This window comes from Heptranchias perlo, chromosome 11 (assembly GCF_035084215.1).
Source record: "Heptranchias perlo isolate sHepPer1 chromosome 11, sHepPer1.hap1, whole genome shotgun sequence".
Lineage (NCBI taxonomy): Eukaryota > Metazoa > Chordata > Chondrichthyes > Hexanchiformes > Hexanchidae > Heptranchias > Heptranchias perlo.
This window is the reverse complement of record NC_090335.1, coordinates 56,055,172-56,073,626: the sequence shown is the minus strand read 5'-3', so window position 1 is coordinate 56,073,626 and position 18,455 is coordinate 56,055,172. Positions and strand designations below refer to the sequence as shown.

Here is an 18,455-nt window from a genome sequence, read left to right as displayed (position 1 = left end):
TGATCTTTCTCATGCCCATCGCTGGTGTGATGAAAATCTTGAAAAACACTGTTTCTTCCTTTCTCTCTCGCAAATGTAATCACCAATTATCTGTTATGTTTGATGGCCCCATACTTAGTTCTTCTGCAGTAGAGGCCTTAGCCCTTCACCTTGGATTCTCATTTCTTTAAGGAAAACCTATTATAATGCTAAATATTTAAATCATAATCCTCTAATTTAAAATCTCTCAACAGGAAATTTTAGCTAGGGTTCCTCAGCTATGAATTATAAACAAAAGGACATAGTAGAGAAAGCACTAGAAATGTTCTGCACAGCACCAAATCTGACATCCTGGTGCTTTGACTTGTACCATATTTCATGCTATGATAATAAATGCTGGGACATTATTTATTTACTTGAAATGTGAATCTCTTACTTAACACTGAAGCTTGACACTTATGAAACAAGACCTGACTGAACATAAATCTTCTGCTTTCTTCAGATGGCAATTTATACTGAGTGCAGGGATGTAACCTTCTGACACATGTAGTTATGCAGGACAGACTTTACCTACAACCCTGAGGTTTGACATCCAGTTTCATGAACCCAACCTGTACTGAATGTTATCTTTCTACTGGTCAAAAAGGCATCTGTGTAATATATGTTCAGGTGAATCTTGGTGATAATTCATGACTCTTCTCTGTAACTGGTATTTGTTTTCTGCTTTTTACAGTCCGTGGAACCAGTTAACGGCTGCTTGTCACTTCGACATTTGGATTTGTCAGACAACAACATTTCCCTGATAGGTGACCTATCGAAACTCCTGTCTCTGAAGGTAAGATATGCATACCGTGCTCCATTGGGATTAAGAAAATATTTATTCAGGGTACTATAAAATCCTTCTTTTAACTCCATTTTAACATTATTTTTGGTTCTTCCCTTCATCACTTTACACCAAAAATAATTTCCCAGCCATAAAGTGGGGGTAACCAACCTGCTCCAAGACTTCTGTTACTGCCAGTTTGAGTTGGGTTGCGCAAGATGTGTAGAATGATCCTGGATGCCTTTTCAGTAGCCTGTTTATTTTCACTGCCCCCTAAGGCAGAGGTGGTCAATATTTTGGAGCAATTGGTGCCACAACTAGTGAATAAGCCATGTATGATTATATTTTTGATTCAGGTACAATCATATTTAAACAGTGCACCTGATTTCTAATCTTTTTGTTTTCTGGGCTCCTTGCATCATGGCACTTCTACCACATGAGGTAAAACAAACTGATATCTTGAGAATAATTTGCCAAAATTTTATGAAAAGAAAAACTGTGCTTAAGGACTGAAAAGTGACTCCCTCTCAAAAAAAAAAGACCAAAATAAGTCAAGATACCATAGACTGGTTAGTCTTGCTTCAGTTATTGGTAAACTACTAGAGTCTAATACGAGATGAAATTGATTTCTTAAAAAGGTAGATCGTGCTTGCCCAACCTTATAGGAGTCTTTAAATAATTAACAGTGGGGATAAATAGTGGGTGTCGTTTATATGGATTTTCAAAAACATTTGATAAGGTGCCACACAGGAGACCCATGGAAAAGATAATGACCCATGGAATTCAGGAGGATGTGACCATATGGTTAGAGAGATGGTTGGAGGGCCAAAAGCGAAATATAAGAGTAAAGCAAATTTCCTCTAACTGGAAAAATGTGGTGAGTGCTATTCCACAGGAGTCTCTATTGGGACTTCTTATTTGCTATATACATAAGTGATATGCTCTGAGGAATTGAGGGAACAATATTGAAACTGTGGGGTGGGGGGGGCAGTGATATGGCAAATTATGGCAAGGATTGTAAAGACTGCAGGAGACAAAGGCTAGCAGGATGGGTAGATAGGTGGTAGATTCAGTTCAAAGTAGAAAATGTAAATAGATTTTGAAAGTAGGAATAGGGAAAGGAATTGCACCATAAATGGTAAGAATTTAAATAAAGTAGAAGAGCAGAAGGATCTTGGTATGCAGATATACAGATTGTTAAAAGTGGCAGTGCAAATGTATAAAGCCATAAAAAAGGAACTTGGAATCCTTGGGTTTTACATCTAGATGCATAGAACACAGTGTTCTATGCCTTCAGATGTAAAAACATAAAACTTGTACAAGACCACAGGCTTCAGTTGGAGTATTGTGTACAATTTTGGGCACCCCATTATAGGAAGGATATAGAAGCAACGAGTAAGTGCAGCGTAGATTCACTAGGATATTACCAGGGATGAAGAGTTACAGTTATGAAGAAAACCTTGAGAAATTAGGACATTTTTTCACTGGAGCAGAGAAGGTAAAGGGGTGATCTGATAGAGGCCTTCAAGATTCTGAAAGTTTATTGAGCGGAAAAGAGACTGAATAGACTGTTTCCAATGCTGGGTGTGATGGTAATGACACAAATTGAAGATTAGAGTCATAGAGTCATACAGCACGGATAGAGGCCCTTCGGCCCATCGTGTCCGCGCCGGCCATCAGCCCTGTCTACTCTAATCCCATATTCCAGCATTTGGTCCGTAGCCTTGTATGCTATGGCATTTCAAGTGCTCATCCAAATGCTTCTTGAATGTTGTGAGGGTTCCTGCCTCCACAACCCTTTCAGGCAGTGAGTTCCAGACTCCAACCACCCTCTGGGTGAAAAAGTTCTTTCTCAAGTCCCCTCTAAACCTCCCGCCTTTTACCTTGAATCTATGTCCCCTTGTTATAGAACCCTCAACGAAGGGAAAAAGCTCCTCAGTATCCATCCTATCTGTGCCCCTCATAATTTTGTACACCTCAATCATGTACCCCCTCAGCCTCCTCTGCTCCAAGGAAAACAAACCCAATCTTCCCAGTCTCTCTTCATAGCTGAAGCGCTCCAGCCCTGGTAACATCCTGGTGAATCTCCTCTGCACCCTCTCCAAAGCGATCACATCCTTCCTGTAGTGTGGCGACCAGAACTGCACACAGTACTCCAGCTGTGGCCTAACCAGTGTTTTATACAGCTCCATCATAACCTCCTTGCTCTTATATTCTATGCCTCGGCTAATAAAGGCAAGTATCCCATATGCCTTCTTTACCACCTTATCTACCTGTTCCGCCGCCTTCAGGGATCTGTGAACTTGCACACCAAGATCCCTCTGACCCTCTGTCTTGCCTAGGGTCCTCCCATTCATTGTGTATTCCCTTGCCTTGTTAGTCCCTCCAAAGTGCATCACCTCGCACTTTTCCGGGTTAAATTCCATTTGCCACTGTTCCGCCCATCTGACCAACCCATCTATATCGTCCTGCAGACTGAGGCTATCCTCCTCACTATTTACCACCCTACCAATCTTTGTATCATCAGCGAACTTACTGATCATACCTTTTACATTCATATCCAAGTCATTAATGTAGACCACAAACAGCAAGGGACCCAGCACCGATCCCTGTGGTACCCCACTGGCCACAGGCTTCCAGTCACAAAAACAACCTTCGACCATCACCCTCTGCCTTCTGCCACTAAGCCAGTTTTGTATCCAAAGTGCCAAGGCACCCTGGATTCCATGGGCTCGTACCTTCTTGACCAGTCTCCTGTGGGGGACTTTATCGAAGGCCTTACTGAAATCCATGTATACCACATCCACTGCGTTACCCTCATCCACACGCCTAGTCACCCCCTCAAAAAATTCAATCAAATTAGTCCGACATGATCTTCCCTTGACAAAGCCATGTTGACTATCCCTGATTAATCCTTGCTTCTCCAAGTGGAGACTAATTTTGTCCTTCAGAATTTTTTCCAATAATTTTCCTACCACTGATGTTAGGCTCACTGGCCTGTAGTTCCCCGGTTTTTCCCTACTCCCCTTCTTGAATAATGGTACTACATTAGCGGTTCTCCAGTCCTCTGGCACATCCCCTGTGGCCAGAGAGGTTCTGAATATATGTGTCAGAGCCCCCGTAATCTCCTCCTTTGCCTCACACAGTAGCCTGGGATACATTTCGTCCGGGCCTGGGGATTTATCCATTTTTAGGCCTGCTAAAACCGCCAATACCTCCTCCCGCTCGATGTTAATATGTTCGAGTATATCACAGTCCCCCTGCCGTATTTCTATGTCTACATCGTCCTTCTCCATAGTGAAAACAGATGCAAAAAATTCATTTAGAACCCCTCCTACATCTGCCGGCTCCACACACAGATTGCCATTTTTGTCCCTAATGGGCCCTATTTTTTCCCTAGTCATCCTCTTACCCTTAATATACTTATAAAACATCTTAGGATTTTCCTTTATTTTGCTTGCCAGTGTTATTTCATGGCCCCTCCTTGATCTCCTAATTTCTTTTTTAAGTATCCCCCTGCACTTTTTGTACTCCTCTAGGGCTTCCTCCGTCTTTAGCCTTTTGTATCTGCCAAAAGCCCTCCTTTTTTTCCTAATCCATTCTCGTATATCCCCTGACATCCAAGGTTCCCTGGAGTTCTTGGAACCACCCTTGACCTTTACGGGAACATGTTGCCATTGTATGGTCTCAATCTCCCTTCTGAAAGACTCCCATTGTTCCGATGCGGATTTTCCTACAAGCAGCTGATCCCAGTCCATTTTGGCCAGATCCTGCCTTATCCTATTTGTTGCAAAAAGAATTAAAGAAAAAATTAGAAAAAAAATCTTTACACAAAGGGTGGTTGAAAAGTGGAATTCTCTGTTGTTGAAGTAGAGTTTACAATTGTTTTTTGAAAAGAGAATTAGATTGTTGCTTGAAAAAGAGGAATATTGAAGGGTATGGGAAGCAAGTGGGAAAATGGGATCAAACTGGGTCGCTTGTGTGGATAAAAACACCATTGCAGCTGAATAGCCTATTTCTATGCTGTAATGTTCTAAGATTCTATTCTCTGAGACATAATTAATGCAGAAAATCATTTTTTTTGGGACAATGCTGAGTGATTTGCAGTAACCTGGCTGTCCAAAAGCCACTAACTATAAGGGGCGACATAGCCATTGCCACTAGATTCTTCAGCTCCTAACTCCTGTACAGTGTATCACAAGGCCTTGTTGCAGCCAATAGACAGATAAAAGTTACTCAATTCACACTTTCTATTTCTGGAGTGCAGAATGGAACTGTTGTTGAATTTCTACTTTTTGTCATAATACATGCCTGATTGTTTCCCATTTGAAAAAAATGCTGAGTCCACCCTTTTAGTTTCCCCTGAACCAGCCATACATGCCTTCACCTCAATAAGATGATTGTGGTCTATCTCTGATGTAAGAGAGTATAGTTTGATACTTTTTGTGAAATGGATCCTTTTTAAACAACTACAATCACTGCTGAATATGCAGCTTGCTAGCTACCTACGTGGAGATGTTACTTTTTGTTCTTCGATTGGCCTAAAGCTCCATCCCTCCTTCCTATGATGCCAAATCTTGTATCATGTCAAGTGTTTGGAGCTGTAATTTTGACATGGTGATTTCTTGGGGAATTTATGGATTAGGTGGATTACGCATTATGAAGTGGGCTGCAATCAAGCCACAAGAAAGAAAAAAAGAACTTGCATTTATGTAGTGTCTTTTACGACCTCAGGACGTCCCAAAGAACTTTACAGCCAGTGAAGTACATTTAAGTGTAGTCACTGTGATAATGTAAGGAAATATGGTAGCCAATTTACACACAGCAAACAGCAATGACCAGATCATCTGTTTTTAGTGATGTTGATTGAGCGATAAATATTGGCCAGGATCGGGGTTAACTCCCCTGCTGTTCATCAAACAGTGCCATGGGATCTTTTACGTCCACCTGAGAGAGCAGACGGAGCCTCAATTTAATGTCTCATCCAAAAGACACTCTGATCGTGTAGCACTCCCTCAGTACTACACTGGAGTGTCAGCCTAGATTTTGTCAAGTCTTTGGACTGGGACCCGAACCCACAAACTTCTGACTCTGAGGCGATAGTACTACCACTGACACTGCGGTTTTAAGATGTGCCTTTCTTTGATGTAAGGCTGAGATTAGCAACAGTATCCCTATAAATGAAGTAGTGAGCTGCAGTCGTTGGCTACATTGCCCTGCTTTTTCTTCTATCACTTTTACCTGTAGCTGCTCATCAAGTCACTGGTGGAAGATAAAAGCACAATCCCATGTCCTACCATATGATAGCATAGCATGTGATGTGCTACTTCACTATGCTGCCTGGTCCTATATTTTTCTTTTAGAACTAAGCAATACTTGTAACCCTTCCCCCTCTTCACTTTCTAATGTGAATGATGAGGTGCTGTTAGAACTAAGCCATCTGATGTTTTCTGGTTTGCAAAAGGTTATGGAGTTGTAGAAATATGTTTGAGGAATATAACTTGTAAATATATTTTTAATTTAACAGATACTGCTGTTGCATGGAAATACCATCACCACACTCCGATCTGCTTCCAATCACCTGCCTCCGGATTTAAACATCCTCTCTCTAGCAGAGAATGAGATTAGAGATCTAAATGAGGTACACTGCATTTCATTTTATGAAAGTAACAATATGTGAAAGGGTATTAATCAAGTCGTTGTGCAGTGAATGTGATTGTAGCAGTAATGTATTGTGCAAATACTGGACTAATTTTCAGAAGATGCATCAGTGGTATATGGCACTTTGCATTCTAAAATCAGATTTTTTTTCTTACTAGCAGCATATCATATTGTAATGAATCTCCTTCCTTACCCTTTCTTAAATCACATAAGATGTTTCCCATTAGGTTTCCTATCTGGGGTTCCTTCGTGAGCTGGAGCAGCTGTCAATCATGAGCAATCCATGTGTGATGGCCACACCCTCCCTTCCTGGATTTGACTATAGACCATATATAGTCAGTTGGTGTCTAACCCTGCGGATTCTAGATGGTTATGTAATCTCACAGAAAGAGAGGTAAATGGAAACTTGGATATTTGTTAAAGAATTACTTGTAAAATTTACAAGGCTCATCTAGTTCTGGTTAACATCAACTCTTGTTCACTAGAATATGTATTACATTTTAATTTTGTGCTTATGAAGTATGTCAGGGCTAAGGAATGAAACACTTTTCTACTTTTGATACCAGTGTTTTTATCAAGTACTTCTAGGTTTGTTATTGGATGATTAGATGCAGCATAAAGCTTTGCTACTTGGCTTCAATAAAATTCTTTAACTGCAATGTCAAATGAGCCCTCAGCTACACCAGTGTGAACTGCCTATGGCCTTTGAGTGAGAACCAATTGGTGCTAAATTGAGAATAGGTTGGTGCTATAGACTCTCACTCATTGGAAAAGGAGTTGGAATGGCCATACTCATTTTTCTTGGCACTTTTAGTGTCCGAGAGATCCTCATCAATCTGGATTAGATTCAAAACAAAGATTGAGAGGTGATGTGATTATATATAATCCACTGTTCCACACAGATGCCCCTTATGTGCATTTTTCATTTTGGTATGTTGTTTTCATATCAAATTTTCTTTATTTAAGCTGCTTCTATGTCAAATGTTTTCCATTCCATAAATAAAAAGAAAAAACTGCAAATATTAGAAATCTGAACTAAAAACAGAAAATGCTGGAAATACACAGCAAGTCAGTCAGCATCTGTAAATAGAAAAGGTGGGTTATGACACTTCGAGTGTGTACCCCTTGTCAGAACTGCAAACTAAAATATAAGCAGGCTGGACATATTTCTTACACCCACGGTTGTCCTGGGCACTCAGTTTCCAGACCCTCAGTTTTCAGAAACTCCCGCATCATGCAAGTTTTGCACAACGCAGGTTTCCACTATCCTGCCATAATAAATGGACGCAAAAAAATTAACCAACTGGATGGTTTAGTGAATTCCACCATATTGCAGGGAAGAAGCTCAAAGCAGATTTAGGGTTATTCCATCCATTCCATGCTACTTCCTGGACATCACTCAATTAGATTCCAGTAAATACCATTGCAAGGCTGCCAAATGGAGCAACAGTTACACATATACTAAACATCACTGTCTAGGTTTAACTGCAGAAGTTTGTGTGTTTGAAAAGATTTCCAGCACTTAGTCTAAGCTGATGCTCCATTGCAGTACTGAAGGAAAGCTGCACTGTCATAGGTGCCACTTCTGGATGAGAGGTTAAATCAAGCGCCTATCTACCTTTCCAGTGATTCAGTTACATCATCGAGTTACATCGAAACTACAGCACAGAAACAGGCCATTCTGCCCAACTGGTCTGTGCCGGCGTTTATGCTCCATGCGAGCCTCCTCCCTCCCTAATTCATCTAACCCTATCAGGATACCCTTCTATTCCTTTCTCCCTTATCTAGCTTCCCCTTAAATGCATCTATATTTTTTTTGCCTCAACTGCTCCTGGTGGTAGCGCATTCCATATTCTTACTGCTCTTTGGGTAAAGAGGTTTCTCCTGAATTCCCTATTGGATTTATTAGTGACTATTTTATATTTATGACCTAGTTTTGGACTCCCCCACAGGTGGAAATAGTTTCTCTGTCTACCCTATCATTATCTTAAAGACCCCCATCAAGTCGCCCCTCAACCCCGGATGCTAAAGATCTTATGACATTATTTGAAGAAGAGCAGAAAGTAGTTCTTTTGTTTTGACCAACAGTCAAGCCCTTAACCAACATCACTAAACTCAAATTTACTGGTATTGCTGTTTGTGGACCTTGCTGTGCACAAATTGGTGCCGTGTTTGCCTACATTACAACAGTACTTCAAAGGTACAGTGCAATGCTTTGGAACATCCTGAGGATGTGAAAGATGCTACATAAATGCAAGTTTTTTTGTTCTTTATTTCTTTCTTGACTTTTTTATAGCATTGTGTTTTACTGTATTATTATTTGTCAATCATTCTGTTTCATATTTGTAAACAAAATGTTAGTTGCTCTATTCTTTAAACCTTTTATTGCAGTAATATGCATTTCAAAGAAAATTTGGTAGTGTGTATGCACTAATGTTAAATCCATTGACCACATTGCTGCAAGTGAGACAATTGCTAACTCCTTCAGTACACTCATGTGAGAACAGTGTAGAAAAGGTACAGCTTCTGATTAGAAGGAGAAATGTCCACTTGTGGAAACTACCACTTGTTGGGCTGTTGTGACTGGGAGATGATACTAAAAACATCTCAAAGTAATAGCTTTTCTGTGTTGTAATTTAAATCATTGGAGCATAATTATTTAAAAGTTGCATCAACCCCTTTTAAGGGGCTTTGTTTAATCTGTGTTATTAATAATCCACATAAAACGTGCTTTGCCCTACTTCAATTTAACTCTGACTACAGAAAGACCTTTTTGAAATAAGCATGCCTTTTCTTTCCATACATTCTAGTGACTCTTAGAAAGCAGAACTATAGAACATAAGCCCTCTTTCTTTCCTCCCCCACCCCAGATTGTGGCAGTGAGTAAATGCATCATACAGATTAGATAGGTCCCAGGTTTGACTCCCTGTCTGCGCTGAGTTAGCTGATCTCAGCTGGGACAGCAGGAGCGTTGCTGAAATTGGCCTCAGTGTTCCTAGGTTGGGAAGGTTAAAGATTGTCAATCCTGATTGCTATCCAGAAACCCTGTTGCAATTGTATATGTGGAAGTAGTTTGAGGACAGGATCAGGCTTATCTGTAATTACCCCCCAATGTGCCCTTCGCCTCAATAGTCGAATGGCCTCCCAACTTTCACTTGGCTCACACTTGAAGAATGCTACAAGAGGCAACCAGTGCCAGGAGACCGTAAGTGAAGGTTTCTTTTTACATTAATTATAATGTGACATTTAAAAAAAAGTAGTTTCTTTAAAAATGAATTTATAAGATAGGAATAGATTTATTAAGCCCACACCATCTGACTGAAACCAAGGAGACAAGTTAAATGAAGATAATGGGGAACCTCTTCTGCACATTGTGCAATATAGTGTTCAATCAAGCGATTGGATCATTTTTGCAAATTCACGATTGCAGAGCATTTATTCTCAAGCACACAAGAAAAGAGAGGTTATGGCATGAAAACATGATTAAGTACTATGGTGATCTCCCTTCAAAGAATCACTGACATAAGGAGAAATATTGTGCAGGGTTTTGTGAAAGTGGTCGATGAACCAAGCCATTCCTCTACATGCCCACATGAGAGTAAAGCATTTGCAATGCAGCAGTAGTATGGCAGTACTGCATGCAGAGCCACTTGGAAATGTGTGTTTTTCTGATGTGTACTTGGCAGAAAAAGAGGTGGTGCTGCAGAATATTACAGGAAAACAAGTGAGCATAATCATTGGATCATAGAAAAGTTCCTAACTTTTTACCTATCCTGCAGAAACAGACTGGACATTTTCTTTAATTGTTGTAATCTAGGTGTCGCTGGCAAAGCCGGCATTTATTGCCCATCCCTAGTTGCCCTGAGAAGGTGGTGGTGGGGCTGCCTTTGTGAACCATTGCAATCCATATGGTGAAGGTGCTCCCACAATATGCATCCTCTGCCCTTGATGCAGTTTTTTTTTGTTTCCTGTACACTGTGGCACAGGCTATTTGTTTTTTTAGTATTGGCAATACTTTGTACATAAAACTCTTCAGAAGAGTTAAAGCGATTGTTTAATTATATTTCCCTTATTGCTACCTTGTTGCTACAGATCTTCAAAAACATATTCTAGCCAACTATGTGCCATATGAAGATGTTCCACAAGCTGTTTTCATTGTTAAGTACCAGAAAAGGATATGCACTATACCAAATTAGAAATGCTTCCAAATTCCATTAGAATAATATCAGTGAGCTGCCAGTGCTGAATGAACGCCAGCGGTTGGGGGTGGGGGGTGGTGTGTGGATGGAATGGAGCCAAGCAGAAGTAGGCCCTTTTAAGGGTGGGGGGGGGGGGCAGGAGTGACCGACAGTGGATGAATGTACTGTATAACATTATATGAACAATTTTTTGTTCTGTTTCAGCCTCAAAGCAGAGTGGCTTTACAGTCAAGGGAAAGGTCGATCATTTCGACCTGGTCAACACGTGCAGCTGGTCCAATATTTGGCCTCAGTTTGTCCTCTCACATCGACTCCAGCATTGCAATCTGCAGAGGATGCTAAACTTGAAAAAATTCTAAATAAACAGAGGTAAAAATCAGCACCCACAATCTAAATATGACCAAGCTCCTTTCTAGTTTCTTAAACAACAAATGGATGGCAAAACTTCTTTAAGTTTTCTCTTTTTGATGTTGAGCCAAGGCCCTGTTCAGATGGACGGTAAAGATCCAATGAAACTATTCAAAGAAGTGCAGAGGAGTTCTGGTGTCCGGGCTATTGTTTCTCACCTATACACTAAATTTTTTTTTCTGCATTGCCTGTGAATGGGACCAAGTGGGGTTTTGCAAACTCTTTTCTGTAAATATATTTGGACACGTTTGGGGACATTTCAGTTTTAGTATTCAATACTTAACTGTAATATAATGTTCTGGTGCTTAATTTTATGAAGTAAAATTGAAAGTACATTCGAGCCTTAACATATTGAACGTCAATATATTCAGTACCTCAAGTCACCCTGTAATTTTTCCCACTCCCTCCCCCACCTTCATCCAGCTCACCTCCATGAGACCCACCTCTTGCGTCCTTGATCTCCTCCCAACTATGCTCCTTACCAAACAGTTATCTCACCATGGCAAAAAGGTCTGCTAACATCATCAGTGGCATCCTTTCATCAGGCTCCATCTCTGTCTGAAAACTGCTGTTATCACCTCAAAAAGCCACTTGGTCCATCCTTCCTCTGCAATTACCTTTCCTTTCTAAGGTTTGTAACTCTGCCTTTGCCACCCAGCCTTGAGCCAAAACATCACTTCAATTTCCGATTTGTCTATAGCACCAATACTGCCCTGGTCAAAGTCATCAACAACATTCTCTCGGTACTGCAGTTATGGTATATTATCCTTCCTTGTCCTCCTTAACCTCACAGCCTACCATTCCATTCTCCTTCATTGTCTCTGCTCTGTGGTCCACGCCACCTTCGTGGCACCGCCCTCGCTTGTTTTCACTCCTACCTGTCCCATTTTAGCCAGCACATCTCAATCTTTGCTCCCCTCCTTTTCCTTATCTGCATGCTTCCCCTTGACAACATCATCATCATCTTAGGTATTGGACCAGTTTCCGTATGTATGCTCAAGAAACCCAGGTCTGCAATCGCCCTTAATGACATGACCACTACAGTGCAGTCCACCAGCTTGTCCAATGTCATGTTATAGATGAACAAGACCAAAGTCATTCTATTCGGCTCCTATCACCCAAACTCGAAACTCTAGCTCCTGATTCCATTCCTCTTGCCAGCTGCTCGCTCAGACTGAATCTGACAGTGCATATCCTCAATCACCTGTTTGATCCTAAGCTGAGCTTCAAACTCTACTTCCTATCTGTCTCCAAGACAACCTATTTACATTTCTGCAACATCCCCTGCCTCTGCTCTTGCCAAATTCCTACTGCCACTGAAAAACTTATCCTTGTTTGGATTGGTCACTTCTAGGCTTGGCTAATCCAATGTTCTCACTGGCCTCCCAAGTTCCACCCTACACAAATTACAACTCATCAAAATTTTACTACCTGCATTCTATTCTGCACTAAGTTCCACTCTCTCTTCCCTCCCCCCACCCCCCAATCATCCTTGTCCACACCAACTTCTACTAGTTCTCCATCACAAAATACAAATTGAAAATTGTTTATGGATTCCTCCACAGCCTGCCCCTCCTCCTTCTGCCTCCTCCTCCAGACCTACGTACTAGTCTGCTGTTCCTTACATTCCACCTGCTCCATGTTTAATGGCAGAACCTTCACCCAGCTTGGCCTCACATTCTGAAATGTTCTCTCAAAAGTCTTGCAAACCTGCTCTTCCCTTAAAAGCCTCCTCAAAACTTACCTCTTTGACCATGTCCTTAGTCGCCTCTGCTAACTCTTTTCCCATCACTGGTTGGCATTTGTTTTAACTTCTGTGAAGTGCTTTGGGGCATTTTACTATATTAAAGGCATGATATAAATTCAAGTTGTTGAGTTTCTCAATATATTGCTTCTTATGGGATCCCAGTCTCTAGAGGTAAATGTTTGACTATTCAGGTTCAATATATCAAAGTGTTGGTACATCAAGTTTTTCTGGTCCCTTCAACGTCGATCAACTGAATATGAAACCAATGCAGTTCTAAAACTTAAGAGGTTTTTGTTTGCCCCCAATCTGTTTTCCACACCTGCAGACTGAGGTAACATTGGGGAGCATAGGCCTGCGGCAGCTGCAGGAGAGGAGACTCTTCCGCAGCACATGCACATAAAAATTAACTGCTCTGAACTTTGCAAACTCCAGGGAGTCGGTCACTGCAGCTGATTTACCATGGTGTCACTAGTCACTGCAGCTGAACAGTGGGATTTAAACTTCTCTGAAACTTAGATGGTTATTGGTAACAGGAATTTCCATAGACATGCTACACAACTGGATGCCATGGACAGGTAGTCCCTTTTAAAGCTAAGGCACCAGGAAAATAGTTTGAATATTCAGGTTCAATATATCAAAGTGTTGGTATATCAAGTTTTTCAGGTCCCTTCAACGTCGATCAACGGAGTCTCCACTGAATATGAAACCAATGCAGTTCTAGTATTGTGAATAGAATAAATTGAGTTTGTTTTTGGGTAGATAATTTTGTGTTTTCTTTTGTCTGGCACTAGGCTTCACCAACTGGAGCTGATGGAGAAGTTCCAGAACAGCAGCCATATTCTACAGTCAAGTCCCACCCAGGAGTTGTTATTTCAAAGCGAATATAACAGCCCAACCCAAAGTCACACTACCCATAATGTGAATGGTAGGAAGAATCCAGAACCCCTCAAAATACTGTAATTGCAAGTAACACGGTGCTCTAAAACGATTGAACTACTTTTGAATGCATGGTCCTGCCAATCTATTTGCACCAAGGTTCTATAATTTTGATTTTAAATGTGCATAGTTCATAACCTATGTGACACTGGCGTTTGATGCATTTTTCTAAAGCTGCAAATATTCAATGCAAATATTGATTTGTATTATTTTGGGGATTTAATGTTGAATGGAATAGTAGTAATATTGGAGTTCAATCTGCTTGATTGGCTTTCCAGGCTAATGATTTCTGACAACTTAACTTAAAAGAGAGAGATACCCATCAGAAATAGAGCAAAAATTTGTATGAAAAAAGTGAGGAGCTCTTTAAAAAATTTAGTTCCTCTGCTGTGAGAGTATATCATTATATGGCTGGACAGACAAGGTCCATATTGAGTGGAACATGCATTGTGTGGAAGTTTCTGGAAGATTGTGTCTAGGAAAGCACAAATGCAAGAAATGTCTCCAGGTGGATTCACTCAAGCTTAAAGAAACTTTGTACTATATGGAAGGAGACAGGATTTCAGAAATGTACATCCCAGAAGGTGGTTATCTCATAATTAGAGAGGAATAGTGAGGAAGGGAAAATGGGTGACCATCTGTAGGGAGGGATTGAAGTTGTCTGATTGTTGAGAATAGCAACACAGGGAGGTAAATCATAAGCAACATCATGACACTATGGAATAAGTGATTGCCTAGCATAAAAGAAGTGATAATGTCAAAAAAGGAAACACTCAAATGGTCTGTTGCATCCCACGTACCAGTATAAGGGCCATAATGGTTCAGGTGGAGGAGAATCTGGAAATGAGGGCTGAGCAGCCTGAAGTCTTGGTTCATGTTGGCACTAATTACATAGTGAAGAATAGGATGGAACTCCTGCAAAGAGAGTTTGAGAAATGAGGTGTTAGATTAAGAAAACATGACTTCCAAGACAGTAATATCTATTACCAGAAGCAAAGCTATGGCAGATGGAGTTCTAAAACCTCATGCACAGGTACAAAAAGTAATCCAAAAGGCTAATGGAATGTTGACCTTTATCTCAAGGGGGTTTGAATTCAAAAGTGAGGAAGTGATGCTTCAGATATACAAAACCTTGGTCAGACTCCATCTGGAGTACTGCGTTCAGTTTTGGGCACCAAACCACAGGAAAGATATGTTGACCTTGGAAGGGGTACAGCACAGATTCACTAGAATGCTACTAGGGGTTAAAGGGTTAAATTATGAATACAGGTTGCATAAACTTGGCTTGAAGTTGAGAGGTCATCCAATCAAGGTGTTTAAGATGATAAAGAGATTATTTCCTCTAATGAGAGAATCCAGAACAAGGGGGCATAATCAAATTAGAGCTAGGCCATTTAAGAGTGAAATCAGGTAGCACTAAAGGGACTGAAAATCAGGAACTCGCTCCCACAAAAGGCTGTGGATGCTGGGTCCATTGACACTTTCAAGAGAAAGATTAATAGATTTTTGTTAAGTAAGCATTATTGAGGGATATGGAACAAAGACTAGTAAATGGAGTTTAGGTACCAATTAGACATGATCTAATTGAATGGCGCAATGGGTTCGAGAGGCTGAATGGCCTACTCCTGTTCCAATGGTCTCCACCGTGCCACAAGCAAGGCCTGTTGGGGAGAAGCAGATTAGAAGCATCAACGCTTGAGAGATGGTTGTTATAAACTAAATAGCCAGGTGGTGAAGGATAGAATACTAGAGCCTAGTCTTCAGTTGCTTCCAAGCCTTTATTCAGCTCTCTTGTAAATGGATACAAGAGAGTTCCTTATTGATACACACCACCTGAATACAATTAACACTAATTGATATAAATCACATGGATACAATTAACAATGGTGTAGAAGGGAGAGTTTCAGATTTCTGGGGCAGGGAGAAAGTTTTAAAGGCTGGTTGGGCTGTGTCAATGCCCTTGGAGAGTGGGCAAATAGAACAGTAGGAGAGAATTTAAACTGATGAAGTGGGTAGGGGCAAATCTCAGTATAAGAAGGAGGGCTTAAAAATAAGTACAATGATGGGGGGAAAAGCGGTGTGAAATAGTAATCTCAAAGAGGGGGTTATGGAAGAAAGAACCTTAAGGAAGGTAGGGCAAGAGTAAGGGAGACTGATCGAGAGGGAAAGTGTAAGGGGAAAAAATAAGAGAGGGTACTGAGGAATATAAAAGGGTCACGGTTGCAGTGTTTATATGGGACTGTGCAAAGTTTTGGAAAGGAAGTCCGAGAACTACAGGCACTAAGTAGATTGGAGGGATAAGTTCATAGAATCATATCTTTCCTGTAATGTGACCAGAACTGTACGCAGTACTCAAGCTGTGGCCTAACTAGTGTATTATACAGTTCTAGCATAACCTCCCTGCTCTTATATTCTATGCCTCGGCTAATAAAGTATCCCGTATGCCTCCTTAACTACCTGTCCTGCTACATTCAGGGATCTGTGGACATGCACTCCAAGGTCCCTCTGTTCCTCTACACTTCTCAATGCCCTCCCATTTATTGTGTATTCCCTTGCTTTGTTTGCCCTCCCCAAATGCATTACCTGAATTGGCATTGAATTGAATTCCATTGCCATTTTTCTGCCCACCTGACCAGGCCATTGACATCTTCCTGCAGACGACAGCTTCCTTCGTCACTATCAACCACACGGCCAATTTTGGTATCATCTGCAAACTTCTTAATCATGCCCCCTACGTTTAAGTCCAAATCATTGATATATACCACAAAAAGCAAGGGACCTAGTACTGAGCCCTGCAGAACCCCACTGGAAACAGCCTTCCAGCCACAGAAATACCCATCAACCATTATCCTTAGCTTCCTGCCACTGAGCCAATTTTGGATCCAACTTGCCACTTTCCCTTGGATCCCATGGACTTTATTGACCAGTCTGCCATGTGGAACCTTGTCAAAAGCCTTGCTAAAATCCACGTACACTACATCAAACGCGTTACCCTCATCGACCCTCTTTGTTACCTGCTCAAAAAATTCAAACAAGTTAGTCAGACACGACCTTCCCTTAACAAATCCATGCTGCCTGTCCTTGATTAATCTGTGCCATTCTGAATGACAATTAATACTGTCCCTCAGATTTTTTTCCAATAATTTGCCCACCACAGAGGTTAGGCTGACTGGCCTGGCCTGTAATTACTCGGTCTATCCCTTTCTCCCTTCTTAAACAACTGTACAACATTAGCAGTCATCCAGTGCTCCGGCACCACGCCTGTGATCAGCCAGAGAGGCTTGGAAAATGATGGTCAGAGCCTCTGCTATTTTGCCCCCTTGCTTCTTTTACCAGCCTGGGATACGTTTCATCCAGGCCTGGTGATTTATCTATTTTCAAAGATGCTAAACCCCTTAATTCTTCTTCTCTCACTATGTTTATCCCATCCCATGATAATGTAGCCTTGAAGGAAACTTAGAAAACTTGGCTTCGACCATGGCAAGTCTGGGAAATAAATATTCCCGACTGTAAAATTTTCATGAGATAAAGAAGAAAAAAGGAAGGAGAATTGTACTTATTAATTAAGAACATAATTACAACCAGAGAAAGAAGAGCTTCAATTGACTGTGGTGCTCAGATGGAGTCTCTCTGGGTTAAGAAATTATAAAGGATCCATAACCATATATAGGCAACTGAACAGTGGAAAGAAATTGAGGATGAGATTTATAGGCGATTTAGAGAGGTTTGCAGTGGTAACAGCTGTGATAATGGAGACTTTAAGTGTTCTGTGGTAGATTAAGATAAGACAAAAGTTTACGGTCAAAATGGGGAGAGATTTCTAGAGTAAATAAAGGATTGTTTCCTTAATCGATGTGTTGCATTTCTAATTCCTTTCCACTGTTCTATTGTCTACATATAGTTATAGATCCATTATCATTCCTTAACCCAGACAGACTCCATGCGAGAGCCTCCATCAATGAAAGCTATCCTTTCTATAGCTGTAATTATGTTTTTAATTAATAAGTCCACTCCTTCCCTTTTCCCTTCTCTATCTCTCCTGAAGATTTTATAGTCAGGAATATTTACTTCCCAGACTTAATTTGATTGAAGCCAAGTTTTCTTCAAATCTACATCATCATACCCCAACATTCTAATTAATGCCTTTAGTTCCCCATCTTCATTTGTAATGCTTTGCACAATCCCATATAAACAATATAGGTCAGCAAGGGCCTGTGGGACTTAGTGTGGGATAGGATACAGGCAGTAGAATTTTTACTGAGCTGAAGTTTTATGGAAGGTGGAGGAAGCCAGCCAGGGGAGCATTGGAATAGTCAAGTCTGGAGGTGACCAAGGCATCAATAAGGTTTTCAGCAGCAGATGGGCGCAGGCAGGTGATGTTAGAGTGGAAGTAGGCAGTCTTTGTGATGGAGAGGATGTGAGGTTGGAAGCCTCGGGTTGAATAAGAGGTTCCAAACAGACTGGTTCAACCTGAAACAGTTGCCGTGGAGTGGGATGGAATCGGTAGCAAGGATGCAGAGTTTGTGGCAGGGGCTGAAGACGATGGCTTCAACGTTCCCGATGTTTAACTGGAGGAAATTGGAGCTCATCCAAGATTGGATGTCAAGACAAGCAGTCCGACAACACAGAGGCAGTGGAGGGGTTGAGAGAGGTGGTGGAGAGGTAGAACTGAGTGTCGTCAGCATACATATGGAAGCTGACC

At 41.1% G+C, this 18,455-nt stretch overlaps 1 protein-coding gene across 1 annotated transcript in view; it reads left to right on the top strand.

Annotated features, from left to right (window-relative positions):
* cep97 (centrosomal protein 97) overlaps window positions 1–18,455 on the top strand; it is a 55,245-nt gene that overhangs the window by 16,743 nt on the left and 20,047 nt on the right. The window contains exons 4-8 of the mRNA XM_067993092.1: window positions 713–814; window positions 6,330–6,443; window positions 6,691–6,857; window positions 10,867–11,031; window positions 13,609–13,742. Coding sequence (XP_067849193.1) covers window positions 713–814; window positions 6,330–6,443; window positions 6,691–6,857; window positions 10,867–11,031; window positions 13,609–13,742 — 682 coding nt within the window. The remainder of the gene's footprint in view (window positions 1–712; window positions 815–6,329; window positions 6,444–6,690; window positions 6,858–10,866; window positions 11,032–13,608; window positions 13,743–18,455) is intronic.